Source organism: Pogona vitticeps, chromosome 2 (assembly GCF_051106095.1).
Source record: "Pogona vitticeps strain Pit_001003342236 chromosome 2, PviZW2.1, whole genome shotgun sequence".
Taxonomy (NCBI): domain Eukaryota; kingdom Metazoa; phylum Chordata; class Lepidosauria; order Squamata; family Agamidae; genus Pogona; species Pogona vitticeps.
Window position 1 is genome coordinate 222,815,788 of NC_135784.1, and position 17,146 is coordinate 222,832,933.

Below are 17,146 nucleotides of genomic sequence, written 5' to 3' on the forward strand. Positions count from 1 at the left end.
GTAGTTCAGGGTCAGAATCCAGAGTCAGGAACACGGTTCAAGGAGTGTGGATGCAAGCCAGGGATTTTGACTTGTTGTTTCCACAGAACTTTTGGCTGACTAGGAGTTGTTTTATAGTAAAACAGCTCCTTGAGCTGCTGGAAACCTTTCCATCCTGTTAATACTCAGGGCTAGTTGAACGGATATTTCTGTGGACAGCCTTTGAGCGATCCTCTGACCTTTTTGTCCTAAGTCTTTCCCGAAGCCTGGCCCGAAGCTTGACTGCTGGGGAAGGAGAATCTGGAGGCGGTTCAGGTGTTTCTGATCTCTCAGCATTCTCTTCAGCCTCAGTTAATCTTTCTGGTTCCGGGTCTTTGGCTGCACTCATGACACTATCCCCCTCCCCAGGACTCCCCCCTTCAGATGGGCCGGGTCAATCGTGGTAGGTAGCATGGAACTGCCGTATCAAATCAGGGGCGTGTAGATTACTGGCGGGTTCCCACGATCGATCTCAGGACCGTAACCTTCCCAATCTACAAAATACTGAAGACCTTCTCGGTAGATTCGGGAGTCTAGGATCTGACGGACCTCGTATTCTTCCTCACCATCGACCAGAATAGGTGGAGGTGGAGCTGGGGCGAAGGTCGAGCAGGGTCCAGTGCTGAGACAGGAACAAGGAGAGATTGATGGAAAACCGGGTGGATACGGAGAGTATCTGGAAGTTGTAGCCGGAAGGCAACAGGATTACATAAGGTCCTATAAACCGAGGATCCAACTTACGGGATCAGCCAGGTCGGTGGAGGTAACGGGTGGAAAGCCAGACCTGATCTCCTGGTTTCAGAGGTGGCCCTTCTTGTCACTTTCGGTTGGCTGCCATCTTATAAGCTTCTTTAGCCTGCTGAAGTTGCTCTCGGAGTAAGTCTTGGAGGGCCTGCAACTCGCGTATACGGGCATCGGCAGCAGGAACCATGGTTGATGGTAGAGTAGTCGGGAAAAAGCAAGGATGGTACCCATAGTTGGCTTCAAATGGTGTCTGTTCTGTCGATGTGTGTACAGCGTTATTGTAAGCAAATTCGGCCAGGGGTAACAGGGTAGCCGAATTATCTTGCTGATAACAGGTGTAGCAGCGGAGATATTGTTCTAGAGTGGCATTGGTACGCTTGGTCTGTCCATCTGTTTGGGGGTGATATGCCGACGACAAGTGCACCTGGGTACCCAAACTGGAGTGTAAAGCTTGCCAGAACCGGGAAGTGAATTGGGAACCACGATCAGAAATTAGGTGCGTCGGGAGCCCATGTAGACGGAAAACATGATGGAGGTAGAGTTGGGCGGTGTCAGGAGCTGTGGGAGGTTTGGGACATGGAACAAAATGAGCCATCTTAGTAAACAGGTCCACTATTACTAAGATACAAGTATACCCTTGTGACCACGGGAGATCTGTGATAAAATCCAAAGATACTGTGTCCCAAGGGCCGGCCGGCACAGGTAAAGGTTGTAGCAGACCTGAAGGTTTGGCTGGTACATCCTTGGCTCGACGACAAACCTCACAGGAACCAACTTATCGGGTGACATCAGCTCGAACCTGGGGCCACCAAAACTCTCGTGTGAGCAAGTGCAGAGTTTTGTACTAACCAAAATGTCCTGCAGGAGGGGAATCATGAGTCAGATGGAGGACATTGGTTTGGAGGGCCCCCGGAGGAATATATAAGCATCCATGATGTAATAGGAGCCCCTGGTGATAGGTAAAGTCGTTGACAGAGCCATCTTGAAGTTCCTGCAGGTGTTGCTTGGCCCAGGGATCTCGAGCTTGACTGGCTCGAATCTCTTCAGCCAGAGAGGAGTGAGTGGTCACGGATGCAAAGACTGAAGGAGGCAGGATAGGTGTGATCGGATGTTCTTCAGAGGTTGGTTCGGCGTATTCCGGTTTGCGGGACAAGGCATCAGCTTTCCGATTCTGGGTATGTGGAACATAGGTGATACGGAAGTCGAACTGGGAGAAAAAGAGACTCCATCGGAATTGGCGTTGGTTAAGGCGTCAGGCTGTTTGTAAGTGTTCCAGGTTTTGATGATCCGTCAAAACTTGGACTGGGTGATGGGCCCCTTCGAGGTAATGCCTCCAAACCTTGAAAGCAGCTTTGATGGCCAAAAGTTCTTGCTCCCAGATGGTCTAATTGCGCTCCGAGGGTGTGAACTGCCGGGAGTAGAACGCACAGGGCTGCAGTGGTTGTGAGGGGTCCTCCCGCTGGGACAGTATTGCACCCAGGGTGACACTGGAGGCATCTGTTTCTACGGTAAACGGTAGCCGGGGATCCGGATAGCGTAGGATGGGCTCAGTGGTAAAGCGAGTTTTTAGTGTGGTAAATACATGGTCTGCCTCCGGAGTCCAAAGAAATGGCTCTTTGGGCCGGAGGAGGCAGGTCAGTGGCGTGGTTATATCCACATAAGATGGTATGAACTGACGGTAATAATTTGCGAAGCCGAGAAACCGTTGTGCGTCCTTACGGTTCCGAGGTTTCTGGCAGTTCAGTACCGTCTCTATCTTCTTTGGGTCCATCTGGATCCCTTGGGGAGATACAATGTGACCCAGGAACTCGACTTCTTGCAGGTTAAATTAGTTCAGACAACTGTATGAGTTTTTTTTCCTCAACTAAAACCTCAGTATTCAGGTTTAATTGTAGTGTTGGCACTTCGAAAGAAATAATTTGGTTTTGTGTTGCCGTTTGGGTGCTCAGGCTCAAAAAGGTTTGCCATCACTGTTCTAGAAGTTCGTAGACAAAATATCTGTTCTCTGCTCTGCAGAAGGTTGAGATGCCTGCAATTTCAGCATGCTTTTTTCCTAAAGTAATTGACTTTAAACATTTCTCTCCTCTTGAAGTTTGTTTTTCTCTTTTTGCATTTTAGTGTTTGATCCACAGATATAATGTATGTCTTAAAATTTTTATGATTTTTTTTCTCCACACAAATGACAAGATATAAAAATATGTTCATTTTCAGTAAATAAAACATACAAAAAGTCCATAAAAATAAAAATTTTAAGATACTTTTTATGTGCAAAATGACCATGAATTCTAGAAAGAATTAGTTTTTGTGATAATAAACAATTATTCTTATTATTTGAAATTACTGTACTACAAAAATTTCACTATGCATAACAATACATATCTGTTCCCACAAGCACAGACTCTTTTCTTTGCAGAATGAGACAGTTGGGCTACTATCTTTCTGCACCTAATAAAAGAAATGGTTTAAGAAGAGTACTTAGTTCTGACTGACCTTGAAACATAATTGGCAAGCATGCATGTCTCCAAGGTATATGCCACTGGGTAGATAAAAAGTATATGGGATTATAATCAAAACTGATAAAGCTCCAAAATTAATCAACTGTGTTTTAAACCTATTTTATGAAAGTAGCAGAATGTAGCAATATTGCCTAATTACTAATAGATGTTGCATGACTTCCAAACCAAAGTGTACAATGTATAGCTGCCAACTGTTTTCTTTGATGCCTTTATTAGCATTTCCTTTTGATTGTGAATTAATTTTGAGGGTTCTTTAAAATCACTGCAAAGCTTTTAACATGCCTTTGCAAAATTTAGTTGAAGTGTCAGCAAAATGTGCAGTCTATAGCATTTTGAACCTATTATTTAATGAATATATAACTTTCACAGATCTTGTATACATTTATGCATACTTTTAATCTGGGGAATGTAAATGCCTTCCTTACTTTCAATCTAAGTGCTGTCTTGCATATTTTCAATAATTTCCCCCCAATGGATGAACATTTAAATGCTATTTATTTATTCTGTAAATTTATATTCCACTTTTCCATCAGTTTGGTCATCTGGTTAGTGATTTTTTTATTTCTGCTGTGATTTTTTATAACACATGAATGGTGGCTTGGAAGTCTTATAGACAGGACTCCCTCCACCTTGCTATCCTAAGAACAGACAGCAACAGCATCAATTTTCTTCAGCTACCCCAGACACTACAACAGGATATTTTAAACCCCAAATTTTAAAGAAGCTTGTTAAAGGTACAAAAAACCAGACCTCCAATATAGGTCACTGTGGGACATTGTCGCTTCCAGAGTACTAAACAATGTCTTCAAAGTTTCAGACATTCATCATTTACTGTTTTTTCTCAATATTAAAAAAATCAGCTGGGAGAAAAAAATATTGCAAGCCCCATCAGCAAACCAAAAATGCCAGCAAAACCATGAAACGGTGAAACTGAAGTGTCATACTTCTGTTGGCAGTAGGTAGGCCCCATCTGGGGACAGGGGACACTGACATTTTTCTAATGAGGTGTTCATTCAAATTTGTTGGATCCTGCAAATATGATATGAGCTAATACAAGTGCTAGTTTTATTTTGTTTTGTTTTGTTTATTACACTTTGTGTTTTCTGACTCTGGGAACACACTTGATTTCTGACAACATAAATATTATAAGGCAAGAGACATTTTAATATCCTGCAATATGTGAGAATTCTCAATGGGGTGAGAAAACACTCTACAATTCACATTATGGAAGTGTGTTTCTCTGCTTGTCATGAGGGTTAATACTAAGAGAGAAAAGATACTGGCACCCATTTTGATCCAGACCTTTCTATACTAAAGTATCTTCTGTACCAAAGTTACTTCAAGATGTTTCCCACGGCCCTGTACATATTTATGACCTTAATGGGCTCTATACAATGTCTTCTTCCAAAAACCACAAACCACTGAAGTCTTACACCGTGGTAAGAACAGCATCTTTGTTTTTAAAAGAAAGACCATCTTACTTTTACAGCTTCACTGAGGGTTTGGTTTTTGTCTGCTTCTTCACAGGAATGCAATTCAAGTTTATACTGCAATTCTTGGAGCTGCAGTGCTTGTTCATTCAACAGCATTTGTGCCTGCTGCTCCCGAAGTAATGCATTATTTAGCTCTTCACATGCACTTTCAAACCTCTCGTGGGTAATCAATTTCTGATAAAGGAAATAAATTGTGTTCTGTCATTAAATAGCAGCATTGTTTATACACTTGACTTTCAGTATCCCACTTGCCAGTATGCAACATTCTAATGCAAAAGTTTTAAAACACTCAATACATTTGCCCTAGAGGCTTTCTTCTCCAAGTCAGGACCATTACACAGAACTAATGCCGGGTGATTTTTATTCACAAAATTCTGCCCCAACCCAATAACAACAAAAATAACAAAACAAAAATAAGTACACATATAAAGAAGCTTCACTTTCAAGCTACTCCTGATTAAAGAGATCATACAACTAAATTAATTTTTTTATTCTTTATTTTACAAAAAGAGTTAATCTGAGCAGAATTACACAAGGAGCTAATCTAATCAGTTGCTTAAACAGAGGACTAAAGCACACACACACACACTTTACTCGAGCACTATTTTTGGAATATGTAAAATGTTTTAGACAAGTCACAAGCAAAGGTACTGAAACACAGCACTTATTCACTCATCTTGCCAACTTCGAATATGAAAATATAAGCTAAAAATTCAAAACACATAAAGCTAGACATCTATTTAGCTAATTAAAAGAGCTAACTCAGGAAGCAGAACTATGTTTGAGCTGGAACCAAATGGGATCTTAGCTTAGAGGGGATGCTAGAACACAATCATTTCCCAACTCCATCTACTGGCAGGATGCCTTTGTGCTCCTTTACTGCATGGTGATCTACACTTGAGATGCATGGTGTATCTAACATGGAAGCACTGTGTACACAGCTATTTTGCAGTGTCAATGAAGCAGCCCTTCTTTTGTTCTAAAAGCTATTCAACATTCAAAAGAACACAGCTGGAAATAAAAACAAAATATCAGGCCATAAAACACTGTCTTAGTAATGTTAGCATACAATGTGAGTGTTTGAACTTGAGCTCTATAGCCGGACCAACAGAATTATTTAAGATATCCCAAAGTAGCACATAATGTGTGGGTATGTCTGGAGATCAGCTTTGTTCAAGTTCAAATAAGAATATTTACTCAACCTACCTTATTCTGCAACATAAAGAACTAATCATAAGCAAAGTGTCATCATGTGTTTCTGTCCTTTTTTAAAAAAAAACAGGCTAACTCAAAGTTGGGACTGACTGATGAAACAAAGCGGTTCAGGGAAAGGTTATCTTAATATAGGCTGGTGTATTTATTAGTTTTTTTAAGGTCTGCTGAATCAAAAAGAAGTAAAAGGAAATTGCTCCTTTAGACCAGGTTATCCCCACCCTCACCCCAAATCAAATATACTTACAGATTGCTTAAATGCATTTAATTGCTCTTGTAGGTTCTGGGCTTTATCAGCCTCTTTCTTCAACTCATTCAAATTCCCTTTGAATTCCGTAAGCTCTAAACGTAGTGACCTCCGTTCCACTTCTGCTGCATGCAGCCTTTGTGTAAATTCAAATATTTGCCTCTGCAAGGATGCTATGCTTTTCTGGTAGTAAAAATGGAAACAATGTTGTTAACTCTAAAATGTGCTGTTTAGGCAATAAATCAGTAGCATTTAATGCATGGGCAAATTAAAACAAAGCTTCCTTTCTGAACTCACATACCAAAAAAACGTTCTTCTCAAATACGATACTCAAACAATATATACATTGAGGCTATCATTTGAAAATCAAAACTAGGAAAGGATCCGTATTGAGGAAACAATTATCGTATTTTTGATAGATACAGAAGGTATATTTTGTAACAGCACCTGACATCAGTATGCAGTTAAGTAGAGCAATTCTAAAACTAAGTCGTATTTTAAAAGAAGACTGTACACTACTATGAAGACTAAAAGATTAAAAATAAGGCTAAGAAGGTTAATTTAGAAACAAACCCTCAAACTGCTGGAAACATTCACCAATTTAGGTGTTGCCATTTCCTTTAAATTCCCCAGTTTTACTTTAAAGGCTAGAAAATCTGATGAGTACTACAAAAACTGAGAAAAAGTTTACTACTGAGAAATCTGAAACCATCTGAAAGCAAATTCTATGTGCACAAAGCTGCTGTATGTTAATTGCATTCATACAAACCGTAACAGGGGCTCTGTCATTTATGTCTCCTTTAAGAGCCTCTGCATTTAGTTTATGAAGCCCACGAGCCAGTCTCTGAACCAAAGAGTCTTTCTCTGAATAAGTAATATTTCTGCTGCAGTCTGCTGTAGCAACTTCCATCACGATACAAAGTCTCTCCATGAATTTTGAGAAAGAACTTCTTGCTGCGCTGGTAAGTAAATGTCCCGAAAGCCAGGAATTCAGATCTTCAAAAGAAACAGGCGTAAAAGCAATGAACTGAATAGATTTATGTCTGGGTTTCTTTTTCTGCAAACAAATACGTTAAAATATTTGATATAGGAAGTTATGAAAGATAATTTTCCAGCCATTTTGCTGTGCACAATAGGGTCCTACTAAAATACAGAAATAATTTTACTAAAGCCTGGCTGAAATCCTGTTGCTTAGCACAGTAAGTCACACTAGAGTAGGTGCATTGGATCAGTGTGGATTTGGTGAGTGAATTAGTCTGTAAATTCCACTGATTTAAATAGGCCCATTCCACTTGTGACTTACATAATACTCTTAGCAGAACTTACTGTATATACTCCAGTATAAGCCTAGTTTTTCAGCACTTCTTTTGCTGAAAAAGCACCCCCATGGCGTATACTCGAGTCAGTGTCAAAGTTACATGTTTTCCCTTTCAGTGCAGGTGTTCTCCAGACTGCCCCGCCCATCTATGGGAGTCTGCAGCCTCTGTGTGTGGTCTGATGACGCGGGTTAAGTATACTGCATTTCTGCTTCCAGGACACTCCCACCCTCCTCCTTTTGCATATTCTATATACACGCCTTCCTCCTCCCACCTTCCTCCTCCATCCTCCGTCTCTCTCCATCTTGTTACGCAGCAATAGAGCAGTAGATAAGCACAGCAGTAGATAAGCGCAGCATCCGCTATGGTCCTCCCTCTGCAGGCAGTATCTTCAAAGGGCAGTATCTTCAAAAACATTTAACCTACTGATGGCTCAATGAATGTAATTTTATTGGTATCTATTTTTATTTTTGAAATTTACCAGTAGAGGCTGCATTTTCCACCCTCGGCTTATACTCGAGTCAATAAGTTTCCCCAGTTTCTGTGGTAAAATTGGGTGCCTCACCTTATATTTGGGTCGGCTTATACTTGAGTATATACAGTATATAATACTCTTGATACTCTTAGAACTGCACAGCTGGAAGGAACCCTATGGATCATCGAGTACAGCCCCTTTCATGGAGGCACAGTGAGGAACGAACTTCCAACATGTGGCTCCACTGACACACCTAAATCATTGAGCTATCCTGCAGACTTACTATACTAATTTATTTATTTATTTGTTTGATTTATACCCCGCCTATCTGGTCTACTCGTCTACTGGTCTACTAAGTCACAAGTAGCTGTGGAGCTTATGAAGGAGTTGACTCACCAAATCCTCACTGATTCAGGGGGCCTGCTCAAGTATGACTGTCTACACTAAGCAACAGCATTTCAGCCATGACTAAATTCTATTGAGCTCACGTACATTCACTTTTGAGGAAACAAGCATGTCAGTTTTCCAGAACAGATCCATCCTCAAAAAACTGTTCCAGAGATAACATTGCATAAACACCACATACTATATGTATTAGATCAGTCCACAGCCTAGGTGCTTTAGTCATGCTAGTACAAGCATATTAGACAAAATATAAAATAAAAAAAAAGACAAGAAATAAAAACTTTGTGGTACCTTAAGGACTAACTGCTATATTTTAATGTGAGCTTTCATGGATCAAGTCCATTTGATCCATGAAAGGTTGTCCGAGGAAGTGGACATGATTCACAAAAGCTCACATTAAAATACAGCAGTGGGTCTTTAAGGTGTGACAATGTTTTTGTCTCTTGTTTTTATATTGTTTTTATCTAATAGTCTAGAAATAATAATAACAGAATATTATCCACCAAACTGTTGTTGAAAAATGGTGTACTGTACGTTTTTGGTGTGATCTGCTAAATGTGTTAGGTGAGTAACTGTGACAGTGGATCTTCACTATCTAGGCCACTTTTCCTTGGCAGATATCAATCTGTGACTGAACACATCTGCTGCCAGGAAGAGAATATCCTCCAATTCCATCTTGATATACACACACATTAAATTCTGTTTAACCGCCATTGAAATTAACACACATACATGCAACGGCAGACATTGGCTCAGGAGAAATCATGGTTTTGCTAATGAGAAGTGGTTTTATGTTCTCTGTTAATACCACACAATTTTTCCTTCATTAATCCACAGGTTGTAATATATGACACACCAGACATGTTGTGTAAGCTGACTAAAAATAGCTTGTAAATACTGGTGAAATGCTATTCATTCAAAAGCAGAAGGTAAGTCACTGTCGCAAATTTATAACTGTTTCCCTTTCTTTCCTGACAGCTTAGATGTCTAAATCATTTGCTACTTAAAACTACTGAGGCTTGGTACCTTAATGCCATACTATTTATATTCAGAGACAAGAGAATATAATTTACCTTATTTCCAAGGCAATTAAAATTTTACAACTACAATTACTTATTTCCCCAAAGGTTTTTGGTAATCATCCTTCTCATATAATGGGCTTAAGGCCCCAGCATACCCAACATGTTCTGCTTACTGCTAGATTCGTCAGGTCTGTAATTAATAATTGTGTTTAATGTTGATAAATAAAATTGTCAGTGCTCCTTCTACTAATTGGTATTCTAGATAACAGTTAATAGGTTTATTTATGCCTTAATAAAAGTCTTGTAATTTAGTTTCCCCTCTGCAAGCCAGGTCTTAATCTGTCATTACTTGTCTACTGATACTATCAGGGTAAGATGACAACCATGGCGGAGCTTATTTACATTCTGAAGAATACCAAATCTCCTGTTGCTGTAGAGAATTAAAATATTTGTTCTTAAGTTTAAAGTAGAAAGCGTATCAAGGCACACTTCTAAAGCAAAGTATCTTTTCTCTTCACTAGAAAAAACAAAGAACAGACAAAATGGAACAGGAATACAACCCCCAGAAAACTCCTTCCAACTGTAACCCAGGATCTATCTAAGCTAAATTAGGGGATATAATTAGATCAATATATTATCTATCTAACAATAAGACAAACTTTTGTTTCCCTGTTTTAATTTATGTAGTATTGGGAAATTGATTTCATGTTACCTTGTCAGGGTTCCCACCCAGCCCCAAAAAAACTCCCAAAACAACCCCAAGCCAACCTAAGTGGGCTACATACAAAGGCTTGGCATGCTCACTGAGATTTGATCTTCTTTCTTCAAACACTTGCCTTTTAAAACAACATATTCCACATGCCAAACTGATTTTTTAAGTTCCAAAAATGGCTGGCTAGGTAGTGTGAGAATGCTGTAGTTTGAATCAAATCAACTAAAACCCTTTGGAAATGCTGGAATACTTGTGTAAGGCTGCATAGAGGTTTGAGGTGTGATGGAGCTTAATAAACTAATTGAACTTGACAATGGCATTAGTGGTGTTTACCTCTAACTTTTCTTAGCATGAATTAGGGGCAAAATTATCAAATGTCATTGGTATATTACCTCAACAATGCATAAAGAGTATATGATCATGTCATTCCAATTTTAAACCAGGACTCTGAACTTTACATAAATATATAACATTCAAATTAATATGGTATCAGTATTGGTGAGTTGTTTTTTCTAAATTACCAAAGAGATTTAAAAAGAAGGGGGAGGGAAGAAAAAAAAATCTAGAATAGGAAGCATACACTGCCTAAAAGCAAAGCATCACCTCTGGTTAATTTTTAATGAATAACGGTTTTGACTAAAACAAAGAAATGTGTGGGTTAGAATCATTCACAGCTTTGAGAGGTGAAATGAGAATACAATGCAATTCCACAAGGTACTGTTTTCTGCTGTATCTATAACCAGAGGGAAAAGAATATATACACTTTAAGTACCTGGCCAGAGACTATCAAGGAATTACAGTAAAAGCACTAAATAATTTATGTTGTGATGAGTATGTGAGAAATGTCTTACACAAATACAGTTACAGTACAAAGAGCAACAAAGTCTGTATTAAACAAATGAAGCAAAAATGAATGAAAAGTGACAAATATTACTTCAGCAATAGGAAGAAGATGGTGTGTATTTTCCTTCATTCTTAGCAAAACAGGATAAGGGAGAGGAAAGAACTTATTGTCTGCATATCAAGAAATTCATTATGAGCATCAGAAACTCAGCTTAAGCTACAAGTGATCACAATCTGTCTGTTCAAATAAACTTAATGCTACCCTCTTCTTGGCAATACTGCTGAAGTGTTAAAAAAAACAAAACACTACCACCACTTCATGTAAGAATAAATTCAATGACTTGCATCCAAAAAGCTACTTTTAGGTGCACACAATGAAATACATGTGCCAATAGGATTTTTAAAAATTAAATAAACTTTGAATGTGACACCTCAATAATAAGGTTCAAAAGCTGTGGCCATAAGGGTTGGCAGTTATTTAAAAAACAAATGCAAAGACCCCTTTGGATGTGTAAAACTAGTTGTACTGATTTTTGAATCATGGCTTATGTTGCACTATGGCTTATGGGCAATGTTCTGTCTGAAGTACGAATGCGCATGCGTGCACAGAGCTCCATCAGTCAGTATATTTACATCCCATTTTGGATGAAGCCTTGAGACTGACCAAGACCATGAAGAAAGTGTCAGGTAACAGAATTGGCTAGTTGATCAGAGAGTACTCTGTGCAAAATGACCATGCAATGTGTGTGTCCCAAATGCATTTCAAACGGCTTAACCTCTAGTGCAGGTATATGGCCCTGATACTATCAACATTTTTCTATTATGCTGCTGCTGATGTTGTTGTTGGTTTTTTTTTTGGTAAATATAATCTGCCCACATCAATTTTGATGTAGTGTATGATGCATTTGCATTTGTTTTCATGTTTTATTCAGTTCTTCTAATTCATTTTGGGTCCAATCTGTTATTCCTGCAGGGTATCTAATTCCTGGGACTGCGAACGTGTTTATGGCTTTGCTTGTATTTCTCAATTTAATTTTGATTTTAAGATTTTCTGCTTTCTTTTGATATGTCATGTTCTTTACCTTTTGTTTCTTTTCATATATTTTTGTCATGTTCTTTACCATTTGTTCGCAGGATGTTGCCTGCTTCTAGTATTCCAAGGTATTTATAATTTTCTTCACTTGATTTTATATTGCCATCTTTAACCCTATTCAATCTAGTTTTTGGAACTTCCCATGGTGTATAGACAGAACTGCACATTTGTCAATTCCAAATTTCATTTGGATATCTTCACTAAATATTTGCATTGTGTTTAGCACTGATTCTATCTCTGTGGAACTTTTGGCATAGAGTTTTAGGTCATCCATATACAGAAGATGATTGATTTTTCCAGCATTTTCTGAAATATGGTAGCCCAATCCAGTTTTATTTAAAATTATTGACATGGGGATTAGTGAGATGTTAAACAGCAGTGGTGACAATGGATTCCCCTGAAATATTCCTCTTTTGATGCTAACTTCCCCAATTTCTTCACTATGGGCAATTATTATTATTATTATTATTATTATTATTATTATTATTATTATTATTATTATTATTATTATTATTATTATTATTATTATTAAAAACACCAGGCACAGTTAATCAAAACTATGAAAAACTGACTGGTATTATATAACAGATACAAATTTTAATCAAAAACATAAGTATCTGTTAAATATTGGCACAGTATGAATGCTGTTTGTAATATTGCCATTTTTGTAGCTCTGATGGTGTGATTTCTGAGACTTGCAACTGCTTATAGTACTGTGTGAAATTTCTTGATATTGTTCCTAAACCCCAATGACTACAGGAACCACTGAGGCGTGTTTCATCCGCAAGCGAGATGTTTCGACTGCCAGGTCTCTGTATTTTGCTCATTTTTCCAATTTTTTACTTTCACCTCTGGCATCCTCCAGAATTGCAATGTCAATGATCCAGACATTTCTTCATTCTATTACGACTATGTCTGGTGTGTTAAGTTCAAAGTGTCTATCAGTTTGGATTCAGAAATCCCACAAGATCTCGACTTCTTCATGTTCTGACACCTTCTCTATCTGATGTTCCCATGGGTTTTTGGAGGCTGGCAAGTTATATTTTTTTGCATAATGACCAGTGCACTAATTTTGCCACTCTATCATGTCTAACATTGTTATCTCTCTGAGCAATCAAGCCTTTGGTTTCTTTCTTAAGGGTCCCTAGTTTTAGCCATGCTCATGTTGAGTTATTATCATGCGTTCCATCAATATTTCTCAGATGTTGTCCAGGTAGTGGTTTATTTTTCCAATTGTTTAATTTATTTTCAAATTGTTGTTTCTTGAGCCTTTGTTTCTGTTGTTTTCAAAATATTCTTCATTTTTATTGCTTTAAGTAATTTTTCTCTATAATCATTTAGGCTTCATTTTGTTTCTCCTTTACTACCTGCTGTATTTGCAGTAATCCATGGTCTCCAATTTTCCGTGGTAAATGTAATCTATCCACATCCTCTTTGGATGTAGTACGTCATGCATGTTAATTAGTTTCCATGTTTTCCAATCCAATTCCTATAATTCATTTTGAGTCCAATCTATTTTTCCAGCTGGGTATCTAATTATTAGAACTGTCCATGTGTTTATGCTTTGACTGTATTTCCCTCATTTAATTTTGATTTTAAGATTTCCCACAGTCTTTTTATATATTCCCTTTCTGTCAGTTCTTTAACTTTTGTGTGCACAATGTTATTTGCTTCTAGTATTCCAAGGTATTTATAATTTTCTTCACTTGATTTTATATAGCTATTTTTAACTCTATTTCATCTAGTTTTTGGACAGAGCTGCACATTTGTCAATTCCAAATTTCATTTGGGTATCTTCACTAAATATCTGAACTGTGTTTGTTTGTTTGTTTGTTTGTTTATTTAATTTATATGCCGCCCACACTACCCGAAAGTCTCTGTGTTTAACAGTGGTTCTATCTCTGTGGAACTTTTAGCATACAGTTTTAGGTCATCCGTGTATGATTGATTTTTCCATTTTTTTCTGCAATATGGTAGCCCAATCCAGTTTTATTTAAAATTATTGACATGGGGATTATTGAGATGTTAAACAGCAGTGGTGATAATGATATGTCCATCATATCTTTTGATTTTCTTTGTTGTTGCTGTTATATGCTGTTTTAATTTTTTCCATAGTTTCAACAATTGTTTTCCTTTCCAGATCATATAGTTTGCATAGTCTGGCTTTTACTTTTTCATTTTTAAGTTTTGAACCTTTCAATTGTTTTAAGTTGCTAATGTCTGCACATTATTCTTTTATTTTTCTTTCCTGCCAAATGTTTCATCTTGGAGTGCCAGGAGTTTTCTGGTTTTGTTGAACTCAGAAACAAGTTGCATGGTTATTATCGTATCTGTGCTACACATGAGCTGGTTTGTTGCCTTTAGCGTGTTGGGTGGGATTCCATCACTCAGCAGATCTTTTACTGGTTTACTTTGTAACTGGTGCAAATTGGGGAGCCCTTATCTTTCTCTGTTCTGGCTGATATGATGTACAATTTTTTTCCCCTCAGTGTTGTTTGCTGTTCTGTCAACTAATAATTTCTGGGTTGTTCCATAGTTGTTCCTCTATCGATACGTTTTCTTCCACTGTTGTGTCTACCTCTACCCTCCATTTATCTTCCATATGATGGTCATTGTTCTGTGTTGATTTTTCTTTTGCCACCTTTTCTAGTTCTCGCAGTTCCAGTTCTGAAAACACTTTACTTCGGATGATAAACCTTCTCTGGTCCATTAATCGTTGTTCAGTTATGTCACTGTTTGGGTGTTTCCTTTTCCAAATTTCCATCACCTTTTTTTGAAAACCACGGGCTGTTGGGTTTGCCTCATAAAAACATTTCATAATTTCTTGATTTTCGGCAAGAGTCCAAATTTTGTGTTTATGTTGTTCCAGTAGCTTTGCAGCAGCCTGCCCTGGTCCCTCAACAGGGTCTGCTGAGCCTTGTCAACAGATTCCTGGGGGCTATAGCATTCAGCATAGTCCTTGCTGACCCAGATGACAACTGATCCAGTATGGATTTCTGTTTATTTCCTCTCATCATAATTAATTGATGGTTGCTGGACACAGATGGTCTGGATTCTCAACTGAGACCTGTCTGGCTTGGGAGACATTTCAGCATAGCTTTCAACTTCACTGAAGCGTGCAAGCCCCTCCACCTCAACAAGTCCTGTGCCCATAGAGGGAAAGATGATGATGATGGTGATGATGATGATTTATACTAAAAAACATGAATGACAAATAGAATCATAACTCAAATAAATATGCAGTGTAACCCACCACCATTGGGAATATAAATTTATATATATCTATATATTTCATCTTAATTTATATTACGTGCTCCGTCTCTTTCCAAAATATAATGATTCTTGTGTCGGGGTACAACCAAGGTTCCTGCTAAGCTGGGCATGTGCATGTGCACGACTCCGCTTCCCTCTGTGCAGCTGTCTTCCTCCGCTGTGCAGTGACTGTGTTAGGTTCCAGATGCGACAGAACCCAGTGCATGGGGAGGCAGAGTCGCACACACACGCAGGGGTGGAGTCGCATGAGAGAGAGGCAGAGAACGGCCCAGCAGGGCTGAAAATTAGAGGGTATGTTGGGTAGAACCCTTATCTTTTGTGAATATGTGTTCCATATAAGGGTTCCAGATCCTATTAAAACTATTTTCTTTCAATAATCCTTTTCTAACTTTCAATTCACAAGTTAATTTATTGTTAGTAGCTAGATTCCACATCTCATTATACCATTCTTCCAACATCAATTGTTTTCTAGTTCCTTGCAAATATGAATCTAGCTGCTGTTAAAACAATAACAATGTGTTCTATTCTTCTCCTATCTAATTGACTGTCCGGCGGGCGCTTCGGAAGGACTGCCCAGCTGGGTGAAAAGGCTTCAGAGGGACCGCGGGAGAGGGTTCCCCTGTGCTCCCTCCGAAGCCACCACCACCCAGCTGGGGGAAAAGGCTTTGGAGGGACCGTGGGGGAGGGTCCCCCACGCTCCCTCCGAAGCCACTGCCACCCAGCTGGAGGAAAAGGCTTCGAACGAATTAACGTCACTATGCGGGGCACCACTGTATTACATTTTTATTGCTTTTCTTTGAATATGATCATCCATCTCTTTCCTCTTTTCAATAGTTTCTTCAAATTTAGTCATCTCCCTACATTCTCCTCCCCCCACCCCCAATTCCTTGGTTCAGTTATCTAACTTCCTCACATTTAACCAAGTAATTAATTATTCTCTTAATATCTTTTATTCTCTCTATATTACATATCTTCTCATTTGAATCTTTAATTTGTACAACTTTCTGTTCTAACAAAACCTTATTTAATTTCTTCTTGAGATTATCTGGAAAGCTGTGTAATTCCACCACATGTGTCAATGGATAAATCTTTGGACTCTATTCTCTTATACAGTACTTCTTCCAACATTGCAACATATTCAAAAATGGGTTATCTATGTTTCTAATAATTTAGTTTATTATTATACGGTCATAGACCTGAAAAGACAAAAATAAGCGTATTATATAAGATACACAGAATAAGTAAGTTGTTAAAACATATCAGCAGTATAAAACATGTGTCATGTAGTTGTCTTAATATAACATTTTGCAAATTCTTAAAATTGTGAATAAAAACTTAGCCACCGACTGTGTTATTAATTGGTTCTCTCCCAATTAGAAGAGACCCTTGTCCAGCATGCTGGGGCAAAGAGGCAGTCATGAAAGCAGCAAAACCAGGGAGCTAGACGGGGTACAGATTGTATTTGTCCTCAGTGTGGAAGGGATTGTCACTCTCGAATTGGCCTTCTCAGCCACACTAGACGTTGTCCCAAGTCCTCCATGCAGAGCATGATATCACAGTCTTTGGAGACTGAAGGATGCCTAATCTAATCTAAAAATCTAATTTATTTTATATGCCGCCCACACTACCAAAGGGTCCCAAGGGAAATATTCAGCAACTATTGAGAGAATACTGCCACAGTTTTAGTAAATGATGGTATGACAGAAACAATTACATTAGACTGCGGAACAAGACAAGGATGGCCCTTATCTGCAATACTATTTACTTTGATTATAGA

The 17,146-nt window shown here is 38.4% G+C and overlaps 1 protein-coding gene across 16 annotated transcripts in view; it reads right to left on the minus strand.

Annotated features, from left to right (window-relative positions):
* CCDC171 (coiled-coil domain containing 171) overlaps positions 1 to 17,146 on the minus strand; it is a 273,713-nt gene that overhangs the window by 125,236 nt on the left and 131,331 nt on the right. For 15 of the 16 annotated variants that reach the window (XM_078384938.1, XM_020797528.3, XM_072992079.2 and 12 more), the window contains 3 exons: positions 7,000 to 7,226; positions 6,231 to 6,413; positions 4,760 to 4,945 (listed from right to left, as the gene is read on the minus strand). In XM_078384938.1, coding sequence (XP_078241064.1) covers positions 4,760 to 4,945; positions 6,231 to 6,413; positions 7,000 to 7,226 — 596 coding nt within the window. The remainder of the gene's footprint in view (positions 1 to 4,759; positions 4,946 to 6,230; positions 6,414 to 6,999; positions 7,227 to 17,146) is intronic. The other variant, XM_072992081.2, reaches the window with a different exon arrangement.